The sequence below is a fragment of the Lepisosteus platostomus genome, chromosome 12 (genome assembly GCF_059453375.1).
Source record: "Lepisosteus platostomus isolate fLepPlt1 chromosome 12, fLepPlt1.hap1, whole genome shotgun sequence".
Classification (NCBI taxonomy): Eukaryota; Metazoa; Chordata; class Actinopteri; order Semionotiformes; family Lepisosteidae; genus Lepisosteus; species Lepisosteus platostomus.
Genome location: NC_142622.1, coordinates 8,516,597 through 8,542,414, shown reverse-complemented (window position 1 = coordinate 8,542,414; position 25,818 = coordinate 8,516,597). Strand labels below are relative to the sequence as shown.

The 25,818-nt window shown below is 42.1% G+C and overlaps 1 protein-coding gene across 3 annotated transcripts in view; it reads left to right on the top strand.

Moving 5' to 3' along the window:
• The first annotated feature begins 6,475 nt into the window (after positions 1-6,475).
• The window catches only part of nipal2 (NIPA like domain containing 2), a 32,972-nt gene continuing 13,629 nt past the window's right edge, over positions 6,476-25,818 (top strand). The window contains exons 1-5 of one of the 3 annotated variants that reach the window (XM_088600786.1): positions 6,484-6,991; positions 18,728-18,796; positions 19,398-19,569; positions 23,980-24,039; positions 24,588-24,709. In XM_088600786.1, coding sequence (XP_088456912.1) covers positions 6,902-6,991; positions 18,728-18,796; positions 19,398-19,569; positions 23,980-24,039; positions 24,588-24,709 — 513 coding nt within the window. In that variant the 5' untranslated portion in view covers positions 6,484-6,901. Of the gene's footprint in view, positions 6,992-18,727; positions 18,797-19,397; positions 19,570-23,979; positions 24,040-24,587; positions 24,710-25,818 lie in introns of all 3 variants that reach the window. The other 2 variants (XM_088600788.1, XM_088600787.1) reach the window with 2 other exon arrangements.

Sequence of the window (25,818 nt, the reverse complement as noted above, 5' to 3'; positions counted from 1 at the left end):
AAACATAAGCGACATATTTCTAGGCCCTCTGTTGTGAATTGTACAGTTTAAAATACGGGTTCCCTGCATCACTCTATTTCAAGGGGAAATAAGTGACGTTTTGAATTAAAATATTGAAATTAAGTCGTTAACATTGACACTTGATAGATACGTTTGAAAAGTAGCTCGGAATAGGGCTGAAGAATTCTGTTTTTGAAAGGTTATTATAACACGCAGACAGCCGAATCTTCCTGGCCCGTAAAGATGTTACTTTTAGCTTGTACATATTTTTTACCTGAGTGTGCCTTCCCATATCTGCCCCCAGATGGCGCTACCACAATGTTACACAACTTCTGGGTTCAGTCGTGTTTTTCACGCTTTGGATGTTGGGCATTTAATCAGTGCAATCAATGGACATTGAGAAACCGGTCATTTCATTTAAGATCAATCGTTCGAAGGCTTGATTCACGTAAGCGTTTTCTGAGTACTGCTGAAGAATAAAATAAGTCGTTTCCCGTTGTGTATGTTGTTTCCTGTGCTCACGCGGGTTTCCTCCCACAGTTCCAAGACATACTGGCGTGTTAACTGATGTGAGTGTGTGTCTGCCCTGTGATGGACTGGCATCCTCTCTAGAGTGTGTCTCTGCCGTCCCCCGCGGGTGGATTTCTAACTAAACCGCTCTTAAGCGGTGATCCATTGACGACGAACAAACACAGCCAGGAATGAGTCAGTATCAGACACTCCCATGGCAAGTCTGAGTTTCCCTGGTCTAGTCTAGTTAGTTATATCCAGTTCACAGGCCTGAAACTCGCTAATTAGCACAGGGTTCATATCAATTCGCAAATCTTCTTTTGCTTTTTAAGAGACAAAAACAGAAGACACAGAGATTACCTAGGATCAGGGCTGAGAACCACTGTACTAGAGTTATTTTTTTAAACCAAGGTCTGAGTCCTGGAAAAAAAGAAGTTAGCGCTGGTGATTTAGCTGGAACAAACCCCAGCCGACACAGTGGAGATCTGGGACCAGGATTAAGAGACACTGCTCTGAAGTATTTTCCTATATATGTGAATTTGAAAATTTCTAATGAATCTGTCTTACAAGGAACATCTTCATCTTCAGGGTTACAACTTCTAACACTGTGAAATCACCAGAGTTAATATTTACATCTGCATATTTCAAAAACACTGGTTGGTTTAATTAAGAAGCTGAACCTGACATGTGAAGAGATATATACAGTGTGTACCCATGTCCCTGGTAAAAGCGAGCTATATTACACTGATGAACCCTAATTAGGAGAGTAGTTGGACGTAGTTCCTTACTATTGCTTCATATACTATTAGATGGAATTAGAAGTCTACATAGTGTTGTGCTTTCTAGAGTTGTGCAACAGCCACCAGCTAATTAATATCCACCTCTGTTACTGCCTTAATCAATATTCTGTAACCGCATTAAATGCAGCATCCTCTAAAGAGACTATTTCCATGACAAATGGTATTAATTATTGAACACACTAATCTATCTCCCCCCCCACCTCAGTTTATCTGCCCGATTCTGCAAGGCTGCTCTGTACAAATTCAGAGACATTTCCAATACAGGATGTGTTTTGTTTATTAAGAAAGAGTATTATCATTTATCTCAATTCACCACTTTCTTTTCCCCTTAGTATAATGCTTGAGAACATTAATCAGAAGTTAGTGCCTTATTATCAACCTTTAAAAGTCTCTCTATGAATATACATAATGATCAAGAACACACAGAATATTAAGCTCTCTTTACCTGGGTTTGATTTGCTGGTTTATGTCTGTTTTCTCAATTATTGTCATATAAACTGGTAGTGAGGGCTTCCACAGCTTTTTTTGGAAATGTGTTTTACTTCCTCAGCGCACTGGCTATAATTTAGACATTGGATATGTCAGTTCTGTTTTCTGACTAGTGGCTCCTGCCCCTGAGGAATTTCAGTTTTTCTGTTAGCGTGTGTTGAGCTAGATTGAGTTAACGAACTCCTTGACTCCTTAGCCGGTTTCCCTCATCCCAGGGATGGATGAGTTTTTCTGCTGAAAAAAGATGGGCTTTTTCTCAGCTGAAACAAGTTCTAAACATTGAAACTGAACGACAGTCCACGGACTGCTCCAGATTAATGGAACAGCTCCAGTGAGTCATCTCAGTTATTCTGTGTCTCCCTGCCTGTACTTCAAGAAAAGATAGTCCATTTCCAAAAGTCAATAATCAGCTCCAATGTAATCCAGAAAAAAAGAGGCAGGATTAGCTTTAACCAAATGATCATGTCCTGAAGATTAGTGAGAAAGATACAGGTTTCAGAGGGCTGATCACAGAGCCTCCTGAGGAGATCAATGGAACAATCAGGTTTAGGATTGTTCTGCGTATGTTTGCTTTAATGCTTTAATTGTTGTAACAGGGGCAACATGTGTAATGTTTTCTAGAGTAAAGGAAGAGTATTGGAACTGCTGACACAGACTGTACTATATGTGCATAAAGGCAAGGTCAGACAAGGTCAGCACGCGGGTTACATTGGTTTAATTCGACTGTAGGTGTGAAGTAATTTCTACAAGATTGGAAGCACTGGAATTTTTTTAAACGGCTCCCCCGGAATATACCCTTCCCCTCGGATAAAGATTCTGAGCCGCTGAAATTGCTCTCGCTGGAATGTAAACGGAATTCTGCCTTTTCCACTTGCTATCCATACGGCAGAACAATGTTTCTGTTTGTTCAGTCATCTAGAATGTCGGCTCTGTGCATTTCTGTGGGCAGCAGCAGCCTCAGCTCCTCGGAAATCACGAAAAGGGCATCTCTGGGACACCGCGTTCTGCATCAACTGCTGTGCCGAGAGCTGTAGTCAGAAATCACATTCAGATACAGGGCTCACATGCCCTGTTTGGCAAGCTTTTTTTAAATAGGATTTTAATTTCTTTTTTTACTTTCTTGCGGTGTAGGGTTCTCATGCTTAGCTTCTCTCAGCCTCACAGATATTCTAAACATGATCAACTGCAGACCGACGAATCCACCGAAGAGTGGATTACACACCTACTGTAGTAAGAAGTGAAGCAGTAAAGGCATGCAGGATACAGTATGTATATTACTCTGTAAGCATACTCATGGATGCATTACAGCAGGATCCAGTGATACACCTCAGTCTTGTCCATTAAAGACTCTATGGCACTGTTCATTGGACTAGGGGGCTCTGTCAGGTGTCACTCTTGTCCTGTTCAGCTTCCCTTAAGTTCACATCTGCTTCAACCTGTGATGCGGCTTCCGACTTCTCTCTCTGATCTGCTGTGCTGTGGGGCAGCTGGTGCAGAATTGTGGCCTGTGTCTCCCAGGAGGGGCTGCACATTTCAAGTGGTGGATTAAATGGGTCCCCTCTTACATCTAGAGCATTTTAGGTTTTTGGGGTGTGAAAAACGCCAAGGAAATGCAAGTTATTATGCAGTTATTCATATATTCTTACAAAGGAAGAGAAATCCCTTCAAGAGTTCAAGACAGTGCTATTGTGTGTCTCCCTGTCGCCTGTGGTGCAGCTGTGTACTTCTGCTGACAAACAGAAGTCCTGCTGACTGATACATTTCCACAGCACATGTGGCGTTCAGTTGTGCTCAAAGAAAAACTACCACGATTGGCATTGCAGTATTTTGGGCTTCATGACCTTGGGAAAAGACATTCTTTCACCTTGAACAAAAACCGTACGGATATAAAAACCTACGTGTTTTCATATGGGCACAACTGAAAATCCTCTTACCGAGTCATGGAAGGAACGGTGTATTACTTTGGAGCATTAGATAGCATAATTCCAGAACTTTAACTGTTGTGAGATGAAGAACAATGCTTTTGGAATGGAACAACTGGAAAGAGGCTATATGGTCTATCAGGCTCATTCTACTGCTGGGGATGCTCCAGCTGCTCCTTGATGAATCCCGGATTGCAGGCTTTAATAATCTGGCAGGCCAGTTTTTGCTACTTACCAAAAGAACAACCTTCAGGTCAATATTACTTGTAGGCTTGCATCCTCCTTTCCATTGGTAAGCTTGTCTAGTATGATTCTGCCTGTATACCCTTTTATTACTAAGCTGTTAGGATGTTTTTTTTTATGTGGTGGGGCACTCAGGGTGATGTTACCCAAGAGTAAAACAGCAGTGTCTCATTTGAACCTGCAACCTTCCACTTACCCGTCCAGAACCCTGTGCCGCACCGCCACCCTCATTATCGTCTAGACAATGACAATGGCACATTTACAACAACATCTAAATCTTTTTCATTGGCTTCTTCTCCAAAGTTCAGAATTCCCTCTTTGACATGTATATACTCCCATTTTCACTGGATGCACTCAAGCCACAAGGGCTTAACGCGTGACAGTTCTGGGTGGTGTTCCGCTGGGCGGTTCGTTGAACCAAACAAAAACCGAGCTGTGAAAGTCCAGACTCGCAGTCTCTGTGATACTGGCTCAGTGTTCTAACATGCTGCAACCACTTACTTTGCACTTTTCAACACTGCCCATTGTCTTCTCGGCTCTGGGTGCTTGTCACGGACGTCGGAAAGAGACAAACCATGGAGAGGCAGGAGAGCGGAAAAAGACCCGTATGCGTAGTGGCGGAATGGGGGTTAGCCCGGGCTCAGCAGTTCAGGAGTTGTATAGAACCCAATGCCCTCAGGCAGGGGATGTGGGGCGACCTGGTGCTAGGCGGGTCTCTGAACATCCGAACGTCAACGCTGAGCGCAGGAGAATCAGTGACCCGGTAATATACAGCCCAAGAGAGAGACACCAGAAGGACAGCAAAGCACAGGAAACTAGGGACAGGACAGAGTAGGAGCGCCCTCTGGCTGCAGAGGGCGTGACAGTGGTGTGTGGCAGATTTTTGATGGCAGATTTTTGCCCTACTTGTACAACAACTGCAATGCGATCTGGTTTACTTGAACTACATCAGGCCTCCCTCTGTGAGTGGAAGGTACTGTAGGTTCAGACAAAATGGAGATTATTCTCTGAATTCCATTTTGCCAAGAAAGCTGTGGGTAATGATCCTCAGTCACCCAACCAGCCGGTAAAAGACAATTGGTCAGGTGGTAATTTAAAAACCAGCAGGGTCAGTCTGTTCAGCCATATGGGGACAAGGGGCCAGATCCTCTGCAGTGCAAATTCACCAGAGGGCAGAAGGTACCAAATGATGAACCAACAAGTGAGCTGGAGTGAAGTCTCCAGAAGGAGATTTGTATATCGTCTCAGAGAGAAACTTACTGTATATTTAAAAGCTGTTCAGGCAGCACCGCAGCTGACTGGCTACAGTTATTGTGGGACTTGGGGAGATGTATGGTTAGAAGCTCAAAGAGGTGCTTCATGCTTTTGATGTTCGTGTTTTAGAGTTTGGATTATTTTGCCTCACCCTGTAAATAAAGAAGCACTTTTCTCTTGACCTTATGGCTGCTTTGTATGTCTGTTTTACCATGATCTGCCTATCACGGTTCCTGTTTACCACAACCTCCTCCAGGGTGTGTCCTCCTTGGTGTTAATAGTGGGATGACATGTGGTGTCCTGGAGATTAACACACTCTTGCGACCGTTTGGCAACTGTTTGTGATTTAAAAGAACATTATTGATTCTAATGATAATAAATTTAGGGGGTGGCATGGTGGCGCAGTGGGTAGCATTGCTGTGCTGAGGCCCAAGGTTCAATACTCGAGTTAGCCTGATCTCTCCCTTTTCAAGTGCGTTTCCTCAAGATGCTCCATTTTCCTCCCCCAATCCAAAGACATGATGGTAGGTTAACTGGCTTCTGAGAAAACTGGCCCTGGTGTGAGTGTGTGTGTGTTTGTATGTGTGTGTACCAAACCATTGGCTAGTGTCCCGTCTCAGATGTTTTCCTGCCTTGCGCACGATTCTTGCTGAGGTAGGCGTTGCAACCCTGAATTGAATGAAGTGGTTAGAAAATTAATGGATGGATTTAGGAGGATCAGGAGAATTGCATTTTCACTTTCACATCATTGAGTGTTATGAGTTGATCCATGGCAAAAAATCCCAAGTAAATACATTATGACTCCATGTTCTAACAATACACATATGGAGTTTTGAATGAAACAGAAATTAGTGTGATTAAACTTGAACTTAAAGATGCAAAACATTTAAAATTAATGATAAATTCAAGGCAATGGACTTCTTCAGGATCAGCAGTTAAACAGATTATAGAAGTGAAATCCGGGAAGCGCTTTTTTTAAAAATGGGACGCGGCGTGGACTCTCGTTTGTGACCATTCTTAGCTTTTATATTCTTAATTTTATGTCATGCGAATTGCTTATTTATTACAATATTGCAGAAAAGTACTAACATTGTAGAGCAAATAACAGCAGACATACGTAAGCAATTCCTTAAAATTTCAATTTTAACTTTAGACGCAGTGCATTGAATAGTTACGTTTTTAACGTTTAAAAGAAAACTGGACGTTATTAAATGAAGTCCCCTCGTGAAACGTTTTTTTTTCCCCGTGAAACGTATAACGCTGGAGTTTTATAACTGCTCGTCGTCTTTCTGTGTCGAAGAGGCCGATCTTTTCTTTTTATAAGTTTATCCGTGGGGATGTGAGTTAGGTTTTACTCGGCTTCTTGATGTAAATAATCCTAAAATAACGAGTCGCCGAGCGCCGCGGCGTCTAATGTCTTCGCCACACCTCTGCTACCTGCCACCTGTTCCTACGCCCTGCCCTGCGCCCAGAGGAAAGGCGCAGGACGTACTCGACTCCCGTCAGAAATGCCGCCGAGCAGTCCGACTGAGTGAGCCCCCCTTTTAGATAGCTTGGATATTTATTCGAAAACAATACGGCCGCGACATGGAGGAGCAACAGCTGTAATGATCTGAAACAATCGGTTCGCTATCGTGCGAGTGGCGAAGGCTCCGGTTTGACTGCATCAAGTGATAGGAAAAGATGGCGAAAATGACTTCAGAAATCTTATTTTCTCACAAACCGCCGGAGAATACCACCGGGCAATCAGATTTCTGGGACAGCGCTAACAAGGTAAAAAAAAATAAAAATAAAGTAACGCCGCATTTTTTTTCTCGTTTGCCTTTCGAGTTCATTATTAAACGAGTGCGTGGTTTTTTTAATTTACTTTTTTAAATACTTTTAAAAAATTCAAAGCAAGCGAATATATCTGAGAGAATCACCTTCATGTTTTAGCCTTTCGTCATTAGAAGAAAATATGCTGTTTCTATTTCAGGAAAATGTTACTTTGTGAGTTTGGGGTGAACTCGGCACTCCTTCCTAGTCCGTGTTTCAGTACGTTTTATTCAAGTACCACAAAAACTGACTTGTAGATCTGTCACACAGTCTGTTGTGATAGAAACAAGATAATTCAACGACCAACAGTGAAAATAGGAGCCTGTTTATTTACAAGGGGGCGGGATCTTTTAAATCGTTAAAGCCATAAACATGCTCGTCTTCAAATGACTTTGCGTGTTGGAAACATTTTCCTGGCATCGCATGGTTGTCCATGGATATGGTAGCTGAGGTAATCATCTCGCAATTAATGGTAATACTGTATGTATGTGTAAAATACCCAGTGAACTCCCATTCTGTTTTATGGAAATTAATTTTTCGGTTGGGAATATTTGAATACTGGAACTTGAGTTGAGCTGGTCTGTCCTGACTTGTTGAATTCATTTATTTGTTGTCCGAACTTCTGTTTCTCTATTTCCGTTTTTTATTTGCAAATATATTGCTTTCTGTTGGTATTATAAAAAATACCATCGTAAACGTCTTCTGCGTCAAAATGATAGTCTTTATATGTATTTTTGACTAGCATTCCTCTAGTACAAGCAATCTATTGCCAGCGGTGTCTTGAAAAATAACTTCAGAGTACTGTACAACATTGATATGCATGTCCATCCCTATCAGAGTTCCTTGCAATCATGTGTGATAGTTATTCCCATGAGTTGTTTTTTTTGCTCTTATTAGAACACGGCCAATAGTATTGATTTAAAAACGAACGCAGAATAAATTATAGATTGTCTCGTTTAACAAGTTTGATCATTACTTCCTCATTATTATTAGCAGGGGTTATCAGTATACTGCATATACTCAGCATCAAAAGAAACTTCTACCTTCTGTGTGTTTAAAAAAATAAAGTACACAGCTTTTGAATCTTCATTAAATGGTTTTAGCATGGCTTTGATTGATTGATCATGACTGACTGTGGTGCAGTCCAGAGGTTTTCACTTTTGCCATAAGCACTAGCTCTCCTTATTAGTCAGGGAATTGATTGGACAGGGGGCCGGTCATCTGGGTGACCTCGAGTCATGACACCTTGCCCAGATCAATGTGGAGGTCCAAGTGCGCTGGTCCGGGCGGGAGTGTCCAGTTACAGAACTCCCAGCTGTACTGACTGACAGCTGCTCAGTGCTACATTGGTCACTGCGACGATGTGGACGTGATTGGGGATCGTGCCCCACTCATCCGACTCGAGCCCCAGATCCAACACTTGTAGGATGAGTGGCCACAAACTTTGGCCCGCAGACATTTATCATGGACACGCTTGTTCAGTGTAGTGCTGGCTGCACTGAGACCACAGTTGGTCCTTTTCTGGAGGGCTTATCCTGTTGGGAGAAACCCTCCAGGCACGGCCTCGCTCTGCTCGTGAAAGGGCGTCTCTCGTGCGTGACGAGAAAGTGACAGTTGTGTCGCGTGTCATGGATGCCCTACTCATCCGTCTTGTGCCCCAGATCAAACATTTGTAGGATGAGTTTGGACATCCTGTGGCTCAGAGGCATTTATCACAGACATGCTTGATCAGTGCGCTTGAGAGGAAAAAGAGCCCCACAAGACAGCATCTGTATCCTAGCACAAAGCACACGTCACACATGTAAGCAGTGGTGGAAACATACTACTGGCCTATAACCTTCACAGTACACCCTCAGCTGATCAACCCTGTAAATGAAGAACAACCAACCATCCATATTCTAACCTATTTATCCAATACAGGGTCGCTGGGTAGATGGAGCCTGTTCATTGTAATGAGTGCAAGACAGGCTACACCCTGGATGGGACGATAGTCCATCGCAGGGCAGTAAAAAACGTTAATCTGCATAATAAATTTACCTGTGTCATGCCTGTTCAAGAAAATGTCAAGAAGGTGATACTCTTTTTTTGGAGCAAGTGCACTGTCGTGCTCATAACTTTGTGAGTTTGTTGCTGTTGTAAATTCTAAATTTCTTTTGATGCTCAGTGTATTTCTCTATGCATGATTGCAATCATGAATGCTGCCAGATCCATAAGATAATAGTGGCTCTAAATGAGTGGTGTCCTTTCAGCTCATGTATCTAGTTTTTTTTTAAGTATTTGATCCTGGGATCTCATACAGTTATTTCTTGAAGAAATCCAAGGTTTCAGCTATAAAATGTCCACAGTGTTCTAAATGAATAAGACATTGAGGGCATTGTCCAGTTTTAACATAACATCCCTTGTGTTGAATTCTACACTCTTAACTGTAGCCTATAGCTTAACATTCTGTCTGCCTTTTCTAATTCTTTCCCCGAAGAAACAAAAATGATGCATCGACACAAAGCTCTGACTCTTTCTCATTAATAATTTCTCATTCTCATTAGTCTCCAAGCCTTTTCCATCCTCTGTTCATAGTTTGTTTTTTGCTTCTGTACCTGCATGCAACACCCTTGTCCCAGCTCATGACCCAGAAGGATTGCTCTGCAGGGGTGATTTCTCCCTTTGTGCAGGTGCTGAATCGGATTGGCCTGTCCCTGTGGCATCTGCTTCCCAGCCGAGATCAACACCTCGTTGTAGCTGGAATGCGAACCAGTGACATGGACTGGTAATATAACTAACCATGCACGTTGCACTGCTCTGGCAAAGAATCCCTGGGCATCTCCTCAGAAAACTAGTTCTTTCATCTCTGATCTGAGTGAAACCATTTCTTTTTTAGTTTGAAGAATGCAGCATTTGTGAGTTTCATCCATCTTGCTCCTATCTCCTTTTTAAACTTAAAACCAATCATTTCCAGGGTATATGAGTGTGATTGTATTGGCCAATAACGTAATCCACTGAATATTCCTTGCCTGGTTGGGAAAAGAACGGACTTGCTGAAAGACCCTAACTACTGGGTGTACCAACTGATGCATAGTTTTATTTACAGTATATGATGTGTATATACCTATACAGTATATATATTATATATTTGACTGCTCATTGAATGTGCAAGTTTAGTCCCAAGTTAGTTAGCTTGTGGACTCCTAGTTTTTAAAGTGGCTGTAGTACAGCATTGTAGATACACTGCTGGCAACTAACCAGAATTTAAATCGATGTACTGCACTTTAGGGAACCATGTTTAAAATGAAGATGAGGGGTTTAAATATAAAATTGTAGCTTTCGGAGAAACAGATCATGTCGTTGTATGAAAATCTGGCTTTAGCACACTAGTTCGCATTCAGGCTGTCAGTGAGAACAGTGCTTCTGTTGGGTGAGCACAAATAGTACAAAACTTTGACTTTCTGAAGACCACACAGTCACAAACGGGAGGAGGCTATTTGTCTTGTCTAACCTGTTTGGTAGTTAGTACTTACTCGATCCAAGGAGCCTGTATTAAGCTACTTCCTAAGATGATATTACTGCTTCTGGCACCTGAACAAAATGTTAAAGTTTAATATTCAGTTCCAATATAGAGTCAATTTCTATAGCTTTGATTCCTGTGGTGTTTCTCCCCTAGAAGAAGTTAAATTCTGGAGTGAAGCAAAAATGAAGGAATCCCTACTGTTAAGACACTGTCATCCAATGCCTGAAACGCATCACGTGAATGCCTCTTTGTTCTGTGGAATAAAGTTAAAAAACATACTGCTCTGTGGCAGGACATTTAGTTAGAATATAGATTTTTTTTTTACACAATTTCCGCTGCACGTTAAAGAGGGTGAACGAGAATGAGTCCACAATGTCGCCCATATGATCAGTGATCATTTTTGTGATTCTTTTGAAATGATTCTGTGGTCTCTTCCCAAAACCTGGCCGACGCTTCAGAAGTCATCGTGTCATGTCATTTGCCAAACCGCTTTGTACCATACGGTGTGGCGGGAATGCGGGAAGCCGGAGCCTACCCGGCAAGCAACGCGCGCGGGGCAGGGTACATCCTGGATGGGACGCCAGTCCATCGCAGGGCCAGTGCAAGCCAATCACACATGGGGACAATTTGAAGGCCACAGTAAAGGCAGAGGGGGGAAATTTGGCCCGGTCACCGGGATACCTCCCTACTCTTATCGAGAAATGCCCTGCGATCTTTAATGACCACTGAGAGTCAGGACCTCGGTTTAACGTCTCATCCGAAAGACGGCACCCACTACAGTATAGCGGCCCACCACTATACCAGGGCATTAGGACCCACACAGACCGCAGGGTGGGCGCCCCCTGCTGGTCCCACTAACACCTCTTCCAACAGCAACCATAGCTTTCCAGGAGTCTCCCATCCAGGTACTGGCCAGACTCACACCTGCTGAGCTTCAGTGGGCTGCCAGCTGTGAATTGCAGGGTGATATGGCTGCTGGTTGTTTCAGACGTATGATGGGTATTGTAATCCCAGCCCTTACTGTACATAAATCCAGTTTTGTTAGAATTAAGAACAAAGTAAGTGAGGAGATGAGAATCAGACCAGTGAACACAGCAACTCCCTGTTTGGACTCATTGAGCTGCGCGGGGCCAGAGTCATGGTACCAGTGAACAAAGAGCTTCTCTGTCCCCTGGTACTCTTCAGTGAGCGTGCTGCTGTCTTCTCTGGCTGCTCATTCTAGTCTTCTGAGGTGCAGAGAAACTTCAGATGCACATGGGAAAGATCTAACGTAAACCTCTCTCAAATCTTTTGGTTGTAACCTGTCCGAGTACTAATAGGAGGTATTCTTGTGGGCAATGAAATACCTAGAAACTGTTTCCATCTTAATTTGGGTGCATTTATGTCTCAAGTGTAAGAAACTGGTGAGTGATTCATCAATAATTTTTCTTGCCAAACGTGCAGTTCACGTTTTTAAGAGGAGCACTCAAAATAGTCAGAACAGACAACACTGAGCAGAGAGGTTTGAAGTCTTATATGTGTTACTTTGCTCTTGTTGTTTCCGTATTTATTTTCTTATTGTTTTCTCGAAATGCCACCTGTATTTAACCTACCTGGCCTGACCTTTGAGGTCAGTGTCAGGCCCTGTCTGAAAAGTAAACATGTTTTCACTCTTGAAAAAGCCCCCGAATAAGCCCTGATGGTGTGACTGACCACATGTGTATGAAAAGCGTTTGTAATTGGAATAAAATGAATGTGAGTCCTATGTAGTTAGAATCCAGTTTTTTATTCTGTCACTGTTCATCCATTCTGTTCCAGCTGATGTTGGTCGGAACCTTTAAGAAATAAGTATATTTTGCCTTCTGTTGAGAAGTTTTTGCGTCTCTTGCCATTGTTAAGATCCAGGGAAAAGGCGATTTCCTTCATCCTGCTCTATTGCGGAGCTTGGGCCGGGCCTGGAGCTGAGAGTGAGCCTGGAGTTAGTACTATAGTGAGAACTGTGATGGGACAGTTAGGGTTAAGGCTAGAATTGGGGTTGGAGCTAGGGTCTGGTTCCCATGTTGTTCTACTGGAACTTGAAAGGTACAAGGCTGATTCCTTGCTGTCTGAATGCTGGGGCCCCATCTTAAAGTGCACATAGTTCTGGAGAGAGACAGGCTGAGTTAATACTCCCTGGTGCTGCTCTTTCCTGGGATCAGCTGAGTAACGACGCTCTGATATGAGCTGTGTGAGGGGTTCAGGGAACAGGGGTGTGTCAGATGATGGTCAGGCCATGGCACTGATGTGGAGCAGTGAGTCTCTTTTCAGTCTCTGTGTTACAGCGTACAGTACGCGTGTCCTAATTGCTCCAGTGCAAAGGCATATTCGGATTAGAATATTTGGCCCGTACAGATTGTTTGTCTGTGGGTAGCCATCTTCAACAACAAGGCTGGGCAGCTTGTTGCATACTCCTACAACTCTTTGTGTAAAATTGTGCCCCCTGCCTTCACTGCTCCACAGTTTCCACTTGTATCCTCTAGTATGTGTGTCCGCTGGTGATTCTGAAGGCCATTATGCTCCAAAAATAGCTTGTTGTATCGCGAGCCATATGAAGGCTTTATTTCTAATGCTAACTCTTTAGATGTCGTGCCCTACTTTTGTTTGAGTTAATGCTCTGTAACGGGTGCCCAGTGTTTGACACGTTCTTCCGAGCTGGAGAGCTTGACTGAAGTGTTATCTTTTTTTTTTCCCACTGCAAGCTCGCTCCGTGTCGGAACGGGCGAGCGCCAATGCCGCGGAGCTCTGCCGCTGATCTGTAATGAAGCCGAGTGCTGGAGCGGCCGTGTCGGAGGCAGCACATGCTGCTGGAGATAAACTGCGACTCCGCTCGTCGGGGGAGCCTCCCGAGCCCTGAGCCATCTGGACTCTGTACAGAAATGGAGCTCTTGTCTTTGATGAAACTGCTGTGACGAAAATCGCTTTGTTACACTTTCCCTTCCTGCAGAATGGGAGCATACTGTAACTGCGTGGGGCTGTGCATGTTGCAAACGTTTGTCAAACTGGCAGAGAAACAAACGCCGATATAAAGTGTAATTACCCGTTGATAACAAATAAATGTGTTGCTCTGTTTTAATTAATACCTTACGTGTTGATGTGGTGGTAAATAAAATGATTGTATTATTATTATTATTATGCAAAGAGCAGGCTGCCAAGAAATGTTCTCACCCCAAGTCCACAGGTGGCTGTGAGTAGCTGCTATTGTTTTTTGTGTTCTTGAAGTCTTATCCTTGGCTCTGCAGGTGTCCTACTGGATGCTATATCTGAATCTGAATAGGATTTTTGGGGTATCGAAGTGACATCAACTCATGCAACTCTGGTTTACTTTTACTTGTGATTTTACCCCCCATTGAGAGTAAAAATATTCTTAAGTGTTATGTTTTATTTATATTTGTAAGTGGGCGTCTAAGACTTGTCCTGTGGTATTTTTTTATTTTGAAAAGGTCATTTGCAGCCACATCTTAAGTGTGTTAAATAGAGGGCAGATGCTTGGCATTCCACGAAACCTAAAAAGCATTCAATTCCATCTTAAGATCACAAGCTCGCTGCAATAGCATGTTTATGGCTTCTGTGTGGAACAGCTGTCTGTGGGAGTTAGCTTGTGTATTCTGTGAGCAATGCAGAAGAACTTTAGAATAAGTAGAAAAGAAAATAGCCTTTTATATAATACATAATAAATGCCCACTTTTTAAATGAGACAAAAATGCTGAGAGAGAGATTGGAATAGAAGAAATATGTAATCATCTAAATAATGGATGGCAACAGCTTGAAGATATTCTTTGTGAACCAGCAGATCGATTCATCCTACAAGTAAGTCAAAGTCAGGAAAGCAGAGGTCCATATAGTTATATGGAGGACAGAAGCAGCGGCCCAGCTGGTTTGTTGATGCCAAAACTCTGATTTCTTTCAAGAAACAGCTGGGTGAGATTCTTGGATCACGTAACTTCTGACGATCAGACGTGATTGACGGGCCAAATGACCTGCTCTTATTCATAACCTTTCCTGTCCTCTTATCTACACAGAAAAGAAGAGCACTTTAAAAAGAATTCAAAAAGAGCTGTCTACAATGAAAGATAACGAGTGAAGTGAACTCCAAAGCTCATGTCAGAAAGACTGAGAGAGAAAAAGAATTCTAGAGGAGGCTAAAATAAATGTGGTTTTTTTTTCCCACTTAAAAAAAAAAGGGAAACGAGAAGTAAAGAGAGAAAGATGGGACCGTTTTGCATGATGACAGGCAAATAGCTGATTTTTCAGTCAGGTGTTTATGAAGGAAGGAACAAACAACATGCCCCAGGCTGAGCAAGCACAAAGTGCTGCGTTAAATTACATCGGCATAGAAGAGGCAGACTGTTTTACAGGTACTGCAGGCCATTAAGATAAAGCTTCAGGCCCTGATGCTATTATACCAGTTATACTTGAGGAAACAGTATTGTTCTTAGACTGTTAACTTAACTGTTATGCTGTCAAGACAGGGGTAATACTGTCTTACTGGAAAACTGCTAATACTGTATAGCAACCAGCCATAAAATGGGGGAGAAGACAAACAATGGTAGGACATATACAGTAGCTAACAGTGAAGTTTAATACAGGGATGTTAGACAGGAAATAGGGAAAGCAGATTTCTATCACTGCATTTTGACAAACTGTGTATGATTGTAACAATCCAGTGCAATGCTGTTAAATATGTCACTGATCATAAATCATTACAGAGTGCCTAGTACAATGCCTACTGTGAAAATAGGTTTGGTAAACAAGATGTAAAAGATCACCTTACTGTGGCTTATATCTATAGCAGTATCTGCTTTTGCTTAGCTATAGGAGCACTGGGATTTCATGACGAGCTTGCTGCTGCTTTTTGAATTGCATATTTTTTTCTTGGCCTCAGATCTTGGGGAAAAAAAATAACCCCCAGACACTGAAGAGAGATTGCTGACATTTGATAGTTTTCATTGTAGACTGAAAAGATCTTCTCACAGGCTGTGCAAATTGAAAGTTAAAACCAATTAAGTGTCAGTATATTCAAAAAAATATATTTTTATTACATTTCTGTGTTTTATCCTGATAGCATTGGACAGAAAACCGCAGAGCTTTTTTTGTTTTTAGGACTTGCTGTACTGTATGTAGCTGTTGATCTAGCACACAACTGGAGACCTCTGATAATCAAATTAAATAAGATAAGAAATCTGTAGCAAAGCATAACGAAGCACAAGTTGAGGTTAATTCCACGCTGAAAAGTGGAAAGGAGAAACGCCGGGTTTCAGCAGTTGAGCCGTCCTCAGGTGTGAGAGCTCTGCTGCTAATGCACACTGAGGCAAGTCCGCACTGGAACCCCGCTACGAGCCCTACAGGACTTTGCCCTCTGGCACTACGGCTGTGCTCGTCTCTCAGACCGATCTGCCCCAGGGGCAGGGGCAGGGCCAGCTCCTGTGCCTCTGAGCCCCACCCTCCGGCTTCACGACAGCGCTGTTTGCACAGCAGAGCAGCCAGGCTGGCTGAGTCACCGGAGGGTAAATAACACTCAGGCGAGCAGTCTGAATTCCCACCCCCACTCCCCCCCCACAAAAACAGCACAGCGGCATTGCTAGGAAGTACTGCTCGAGTTCACAGGTTCACAGAAAGATCGAATGCACCTCCTGTCATTCTTTTGAAAAAAAGAGTTGCTGGTTTGTAAACCATTTTAAAATGATAAAGGTTGTAAAGGTTATGAACTGTGAGGATGATAAGACCTCCCTGAAGCTACAGGGGCTCACTGATATTACATTTCTCGTTGGAACTGGACAGTGGTGAGGCATGCAGGTACTCCTTTACTGCACAGTAAAGGTAAAACAGAATTAATATTTATTTTCTTGCTCACCTCTGACACCTCCCGAAGTGCTGAGCAAAAAATACTTTTCAGTCCAGCCTAATCACTAAGTGCCCAAAGCACTAAGGCAGGGCTTTCAGTGGTCATAGCAAATACAAAACAAATAAGAAAAAACAAAAATTATACAGAGTGTTTTTTAGGAGACCTGGTCAGCTGGCAGAAGCTGAATACAGGTGACACTGCCACTGCAGCCCTAAAAGGACACACCGGACTTTAAGAAGCTGTGTGTCTGTAGGGATCCTCCGGTCTCTTGGGAAAGGACTCTTACAGAATCTGTCGCCTGGGTGTAGTTTGTTTTCTTTGTACAGAGTGATTGTATTGCACCACAAAGCTGGCTGCAGGTTGCTGAATGGTTTTCGTTTAGGGTGGTGAACGGCTCTGAAGCTCCCTTAGATCTTAAGAAAAAAAATAAAGCAACTTTCTACACCCTTGGAATACGAGTTCTTTTTATAATCCTCAAGGTTACTTTGAAAGCAATACTGGCTCTGGCAACACCTCCTGTTTTCCACTTAATAAAACACTATGCCTTAATACCGAAACACAATCAGTACATTATTTTCATCATGTTGCTTTAAATATAACTTAAACTAAGACCTTCTACCCAACTGAAATTAAAGGCAGTTTTTTTTTAGAAAGTAAAATCATTTTCTATTCTTGTTTTTGTAGCCAAACTGAGTAGGATCTAGATAAAATGTTGCCTCCTGTAATTCATCTAGATTTCGCATTGAAAAGAATCGAACACGTTCTTCCTTTGCTCTGGATTTTGTTGAATGCGTGACAGAATAATCTGTTGCTCTGTCTTATACCCCAGAGCAGTCAGAACCTTGGTCACTGATTAATGCTTTTGGCTGCAGCATTATTTTGAAGGATCCTGAAGTGTTCTGAAAGATTTATTTAGTAACTTTCATGCGTTTATTCAATTAACTCACGGGAGCTCTGTGCCTGAAGCCTCTTCTCATTTATTGAGCTTGCCGAGACGAAGGAGACTTTGTTGAACAGTGTTGAGCTAATGAGAAAGAGGGACTTCCACCAGCTAATTGTGCTCCTTGTGCCTAGTTCCCTGCCAGCCACACATTGCATTGCATTCACTGCAACTTGGCAATTTATTATTGCATTAAATGTCAAAGATGAAAAATTGAAAATAAAAATAATATAATACATGACCAACTGTTGGTGCAGCTGCATAAATAACCTGCTTGTAAATGTGTATATCCTAAGTTTTAAAACTAAAAATAGCCATACCACTATCTCTTAAGATGTCACATTAAAACAGTATATTTAATAATAATTCCTTTTATTTGTTAGAGCAAAGCATATCTAGAAGTGTTCTGAATAGAATAGGGAAGCCAGTTAATCCCGCACTGGAATGCATGGGTGACATGTGGCAGCCATTCTGTATCAGCATCCCCACTGCACAACAGAGCAGGTGGTGAAGGGAGAAACTGGTTGAATTGATGGTGAGCTTCAGGGCGGCTGGATTGTGCAAGCTCAGAGAGGAAATCAACCAGGACAACAACCCGAGTCTTACTAATAGTGCTGTGGCATCTTTTACTAAACAGGTAATCCGGACCTTGCTTTAAAATCTTATGTAATAGATACTGAGGCATTGGATCAGCAATTTTTAGTCCAGGACAAGAACCCCACCTTCTTGTCCAATAACAACAGTTGTCCACAACCTGGTTTACTGTACTTAGCAGTAGGCCATCCCAGTGGCGACCAGGTCCAACTGTCCTTCACTTCCAATTGATGATGAGATCAGGCTACTGTTAGCTGATGCCCCTGTGGAAAGCGATGTGTAGGGATGTGCCCTCAAGACTACTGTGAAGGAAATTCCTTTCCTAGATGCCACACAAGTCCCAGTTTGCTGGCTTACTCCGTTTGTTAGTGATATCGGACAACAGTTTCAAGGGAACACAACCTTGTGCGAAAGTGTACAGGAAAGTTGTCAGACATGTTAAAAACAACCCTTACACTCTTGACCTATCAACTTTTTCTCTTCTCTGAGGTAGTTCACAGTCTTTTTCATCAATCACGTTTGCTTAGAGAAGTACATGACGTCAAAGTGAAGTTGTTTTAACTTAAAACTATATAGGGCAAGCTAGATCTGATCTCAAGATCGTGTTTCAGCACTTCAGCATATCCAGCTAGAAGCACTCCACCTTGTGTGGTCAAAGTGTACCATCTAATAGTTGAAAAAATGAGAAAATTAAGATGTCTAATGCAGACTTTTTGGAAGCTCCTCTCTTTGCTCTTGAAGACAGTGCCTTTAGGCAGTTTGTGTCCTTAAACAGCTTGGGTATTTTTTGTGTTGCAGACTCAACTGCTGGGGATTCTCATTTCTATTATTGGCAACTTTTTGATCAGCATTTCTTTAAATATACAGGTAAGGACTTTGTGCAAACACTTAAAGATGCATTCTTCCATCTTTTGGAATCTGGACCTCTGTTGCTTCCCTTCCAAGCTTTTCCTGTCACTCTTATCTCTGCTGGGTTCTTGCTTCTCCTGTGTATCTACCATGTCACGTATCCAGCAGGAATTTTCCTGCCACGGCTTTCCATTGTTCTATTGTGTCAATCAATCCTAGGGCAGGACAGCACAAAAGCCGTACTTTCTCGTCAGCCCTCACAAACTGAGGCCAGTAGGTTGTCAGACAACAATAACCATTGCTTATGTGGAAAATAGAGCCAACTTTGGAATCCTCTAACGCTGTGTACTCTGAGGATTTTGCTGGGTTTCGTACGTCCCTGACTGCACCAATGAGGACTTAAGGGAATCCAATTAAATGCATGAGCACTCAGCATATTCCTTTTACATAGGCGATTGAGTATTGTTTCCATGAGTGCTCTCCTTATTCCATTCATTGTGTAAGGGCAGCACACCCTGGTAGAGCTGGAGAAGTCTGTCACCCACCAGATTGCATTTCATAAGGTGTGTCCAGGGACTGTAGGAGAGTCTTGGTAACTCGGCATGTATTTTTTTTCCAGAAGTACACCCACGTGCGTGTGTCTAAGTGTCCCGACTCCAAGCCCTATTACAAGAGCGCACTCTGGTGGTGCGCCATCATCCTGATGGGGATTGGAGAACTGGGCAACTTCACGGCCTATGGATTTGCCCCTGCTACACTAATTGCTCCCCTGGGATGCGTCTCTGTTATCGGTAAGGTTTGCTCCTGGCTCCAAAATGTCAGTCATGTACCCAGCACCATTTATGGGGAACTGCAGAAGCTTTATCATCTGCCCGAGTTGATCTTTGTATTCAGTAAAATGATCCTCCTACTATTGTGTAGAAATTAGATGATATAAAGAAGAATGTGTTATCAAAGTGACACATTGCTGTCCTGACAGCAGATCAAATATTTAACAGGCCATGCTTTCTCCTTATTGAAGGTTTGCTCTCTGAGTTTATTATGTGTTCACATATATTTGTTTAGCCTGTTCTCCAGGCCCTATTCATTTCTGTCTTGTTTGGCAATAGGTGCCTGAATGTGACATGTAACAAAAGATCTCAGATCTCAAATGTCTGTCTCTCTTCTCTTAAACATCTCCTCAAAGCTGGTTTATTTGAGGTGTTTTTAAACACAAATTAATTAAGTCCTAGTGTCCATGCTGGCTTTGAAAGAAGCAGTTGCCCAGCTATATGTGCTACTGCGTGTGACATGTTATGTCTCCATTTGATATAAGTTTTTTCTTTAAAATCTGCTGCCATTTTGTTACCTTAACAAAAAGTAACTTCCATTTTTCCCCACGAGCATGACCGCTCAAGACCAAGTGAATCAAAGGTAACTTTATGCAGAGAGTTTGTTCGTAGTTCTCCAAATGAACGAATGGCCACTACAACATCATATTTTCTCGTTAACTATAACTAGTCTTTAGCTGTCCTCACACATTACGAGTTCAGTCCAATTTTCCTGTGTGGTCATGAAGGAGATTTTGAAATAAGTGTGTGTTGGCTGACTTTGTAAAAAGGCCAGATGGCTTTGGTCTCCAGGCGCGGAATGAAAACAGAATTTTAGTCTAAAATTAACTGTCACTGATTTTAATTTCCCAGCTTCACAATGGTGTAAAATGAACTTCGTTGTGTGTGATGCTTTGTTCACATCGCAGAAAACTACCTGGAATACAGCTGCCAGTGTGGTCAAATTGTCATTTTGGTGATCGCTCTTCCTTGAAATTAAAACCCCTTTTGAAGAGGAGGATACTGGATTCTTGAAAACAGTACCGCGTGTTTCCAACTGTCAAGTAAAAAAAACAGTCTGTGTGAGGCCCTTCAGTCTGATACGTCGTCATGAGAATATGGTGTGCAGTGACTCATAAAGCTTGAGTCCCTGTGGACTGATAAAGGCCAGTATTAATGAGCTCTGTACCTGTTTCAGTGCTTGGCATTTTCATGTGGCCTAGTACTGCTCTTTCGTCTGGTCCCATAGAATTTCTGTACCTCTGACGAATAAGCACTGTAACTCATTATTGTAATTTTTTGGGGGTTGAAACGAGAATTTTTAAAGGGTAGCGTAGTATAAATGTCCTGGCGTATAGTCTCTGTAGAGGCTATGCTACCTTTCTGAACAAGTTAAAATCTCCTAAACGGGCCTGACATGAAGGGCAGCATAAAACTGATTAAATTTGTGTCATGTGGCAGTCTTCTCTCTTTTTGTGCTGGACGCTGACTGACACATCTTGAGCTCTTAGAGGCTGCCACCAGAGAGAGCAATTATTCCCTCTTGGCGGTATCTTAGTGTCTATCAGAAGGAAAGGCCCTGTTCCCTCTCCTCGGCCTTTGTACGAAAAAGGAACTTTTTTTCCCATACAGCACATTCATTATTCATTGGGTTTGAAAAAGAACCCTTGCTGTGTTAGTGCTCAAGGTTACAGGAAAGAAATGAAAACTCATTTAGGCAGATTGGAATTGATATCGGCTTCCCAAAATGGTTTTAGCCCATTACAGTCTGATACAAAAGTTACATTTCCTCTCTGCCATTAACTCCTGTTAAGGGAATGAGGGACCAAAACATTACCATCCTTCCTTGTCCAGTAATGCAGTTTTTGCCACTAACTGGAAACGTCTCTGCTGTGGGAGTGATAGGCGAAACGGCCAAAATCTTTTTTTTTAAACTAGTCTCTGAAGGATGGAGTTGGGAGGGGATCGTCTGATCGCTCCTCGCCGGTGTTCATTCAGGGCCTGATGCTTTAAGATTTCTGCCACGGCTGGAGGATTTGGGTTGCTTGGGGTCAGCCCTGTCTGCTCAAGTGCTGCAGCAGCAGGGACACGGACACAGCACTTAGAGAGCGTCTCCACACACCCCCGGCAGCAGTGCTGCTGCTCCAAATTAAGGTCTTGAGTCATTTGCATATTAATTAATCACTTAAACTGGGAAGATGGGCATCATTTAACACTGGGTTAAATTTTAAATTACCACTCCAACCCACTCAACACGGCAAGGTGAGAAATCCCTCTTTGTTAAAAACCAACAACGCATTCCTCGAAGTCCTGGAAATATTTGCTCCGATATGTGCCATAATTAGGAATACTCAAAAAACATTTTTAATGGGATCTCTGCAAGATTTGTAACAAACCATTCACCTGCACAGACAGTAATGGGAGTTACTGTTCCTGTCACCTGTTGCTGTAGTGAGAGTAGTGTAGTGCTGTGTCAATTTAATTTCGAAGCAGGTACTTCGTCAGGCCATGAAGAGGAGGCTTATGAGTGGAGAGCGCAGATGAATCAAGTCTGCAGTGGTTTGTTCACCTCTCAATCCCAAATAACCGAAAGTCTAGATTTATGTCTTACTGCTTCACCTCTCATACTGTATGGCTCATGATATGAAATCCAGAAGAGGTTTATTCTGGCTTTTGGTCACATGTGTAAGGAGGATGGCTCGCTTATGTCGCACTGAATATATTTTGTTTCTCAAAAGGGAACAAGACGCATTTCAGTACTGTACGTTTAATTCTTTACTCCCCTGAATTGTTCTATTCACACAGAGGATCTGAAAAATTACCTAGGGTTCTATAATGATGGAAAACATTTTATTATGTTTTAACAATGTTTTATTCAGTTTTACAGAAACGTCTTCTCTGTGGAGCTCATTAAATAGAAAAAAACCCATTATGATCCTGCTTACACAATCATCTGACTAGTGTACGCAGTTACTATGGTTACGAGCTGTAGGATTGTAAAGGTTTATGTATGTAAGTTTAAACAGCAAAATATGAAAACAGCTGGCTGTGATCTTTCTCTTTGTATTTGACAGCGTGTGCAACATAGTCTGTACTGTATACGTATGATTAAAAATTGATTTATTTTGGTCTATTTCAGGCTTTTGGATTGTGGAAAAGTACATAAACAGTTGCTTTAGGAGCTCTTAATTTAATTACCTTGATGGCAAACAAATCGCTATTATAATTATTATTATTATTTTAGGAAAAAGATGTCCTTTCTCTGACAAAAATGCTTCTTGCACTTTTTGAAGTGACACCTCATAAACCATAACCCCCTGTTTAGATGCAGAGAGTCTCCCATCCAGTCTGGTGCTAATCCTATCTGCTGAATTTTTCATGAAGTTCTTGTTTTGATAAATAGGTCTTCGTGACTTTCCACATCTCAGTCTCCTAAACTTCATTAAGCTGTGTTTGAATTTGATCATGAATTAATTCCTGTCCCTGTTTTTGTCTAATGTGTCTAGGACCTCTTACTAACCTGGATTATTGGAAATAAACATTGGACATCAGCTTTTGATGGCGTAGGTTAATGTGTAGGTTTTGTTGGCAAGATTAATGTACATATAATCACACATTGCTTGTTTTTTATATGGTGATTATTTCCAAGAACCATTTTCTTACCTCTTTCTAAGAATCCTCAAAAATGATACATTTTTATAACCACTTTTCCAGCAGCTGGGGAAGAACACATTTTCTCAGAAGCTGCCCTGGACTGAATCATAACAGTATGCAATATATTGGGATTTCTTGTTTCTGATTACAATTTTCAATCTTAATGATGGCCTCAGATGTCTTAATGTGGTTGTGGATGGTAATCCACCATTTTCAAATCGCTTGATCCAGTTAAGGGTTGTGGGGGACCTGCAGCTTATCCCAACAAGACACAGGTAGAAGACAGGGTCACGCAGACAAACACAGACCCGCACACTCACTCCAGAGCCAGTTTTAATGATTACAGCTAAAACCTGTAATGTCATTGACGTAACGTTACCTGGAATTAACGTCATCCTATGACGCAGTCATGGGGGACTGCTTACTGTACGTTCGGTCGTATTGTTTTTCCTAATCTTCATTATTCGTTGCCAAACAATAACAGCGACCAGTCAATACTAACTGCATCTGAAAGTATTATCACTTTGATTACGATGTCATTTTTTGTCAGGAAACGAAACTAAGTGCCTCCGGACTCGTGGCTCGGTATTGAATTGTCCCGCAATGTGCAGCGGAGGAGTAAAGGGGTTTCTGTGTGAGCTCAGAAAGATAAATTGAGGTCTCACCTTTGTCCGGTGGCACTGCGGGGGGGGGGTTATGATGGTCACTGAAGCGAGTGCTTTCCCTTCTCTCTTCCAGCCAGTGCAGTTATTTCCGTCATTTTCCTTAAAGAGACCCTGCGTGCCTCGGATATCTTGGGTATGTACTGGCGGCCCGTCATCGCAGTGGGTGTCCGAAAACAAAAAAAAGTTGTTGACCGGTGCACTCAGTCGGAGCCAGGATGCATGTTATTGACAGGATTATTAAATCAACCTGCGTGTTTTTTTTAACCTTATATATACAGTATATAAATGTGTGCATAGCACAAAAAATCTCTTAGTATTACAGTCAATACAACAGATTTCTTTTCCTCCGACGAGGCAGTGGATCATCACTTGTACCCGTTTTGACTCGGGTTAGCAAGCATACTTGTAGGTGTCCTGGGTGCCATTCAGAGGAAAAGGGGTTCGAGAGATTTTGCTGAGACGGTCAAAGACGTTAAGGCAGACACATGAACACGGAAGCCTTTGCAATGAAGGCCGGTGTAGTCTGATTAACATCAGTGGAAAAAAAAAAAACATCATTAGCTGGGTGATTGGAATATTGGTGAAATAATTAGAATGTTGGTGAAACATTCTCTCATGCGATCAATTCTGAATCAGAAAGAGAATTTGCCCATGAACCTGCTGTTAATACTGTTTACGCAGGTGGGGCGCTCGCGGTATCCGGGACCTATCTCCTCATCACGTTTGCCCCCAGTGTTGCGCAGAAGATCACGGCACGGGTCGTCCAGAAGTACTCCGTCAGCTGGCATTTTCTCATTTACATAGTACGTGGAGACCTTCTCTTCTGCTTTATCCCTGCATTATGGTAGAACACAAGTCTGCTTTCCTTTCACAGCTGATCAGCGGGTTTCGCAGGTAAACTCATAGCCTTATCTTTTATTGTCCTATCGAGTGTGCATCACGTGAGATGAGAGGACAGGTGGGTTGCTTTCTAATGCGTCTAGCAGTGTTTCTGAGCTGAGGTCTGAGGAGAGGGGAAATATGAACACGCACCCAATAAAAAAAACCATGAGAGGTGTTTACGTGGGGAAAATACCAAAGATCTGAGGTCATCTTTATTCAGCTCACCAGGAGATTGGAAGACAGGGTCATAAATGAGATTAATGATGCTCAGAAGTGTTGCCTTCACTAATTGTCTTTATGGGAGTGGAACCAAATTCATGAATAATATGCAGTGTCTTTTCACGGCAGAATATTACAGTTGGCTATTCAGCGCTCCCGTGGATGAGCTGCAGAAATATGTTTTTCAATCTTTTTTTTATTTAAAATGTTGCTTATTTTTCGTGATCTGTGACATTTTCAGACCCAGAAGGATCGATTATTTAGGTAACGGTTAAGAAACATTTAATCTTGTCTAATCATCTTTTCTAATGACGGCAAAGTGATAATTTCTAAATGTGAAGGAGATTTATCATCATCACGGTAGACATCATACAAATGATCATCAGGATGTAATTGAAGGAATTTTCAGCTTTACAATTAATTACGTGGCTTGGTTACAATATGGCAACTAAACTACCTTGCATTTATTTCTTTTATAGTGCAGCAAACAGCAGAATTTACCTGGAAATGTGTAAATGTTTTTAAATATACATGCATGTTTTTTATTTTAACATTGAACTAACAGTGAACATTACTATTTTGTGTTCTCGAAATATACGTGAATATATGTACAGACGTAACATGACACACAGCTTGAACACATTTTGGCAAACACCAGTATCAATATAAACCACAGGAAGGTGAAGAAAAGTACAGTTATGATAACGATACATTTTCAGTGTGAATCAAAATGGAAACATGACAAAGTTAGCATCGGGAATAACACCTCTGAACGTTAACACTGCCATGGCAGTGTTGACACCTAGACCTT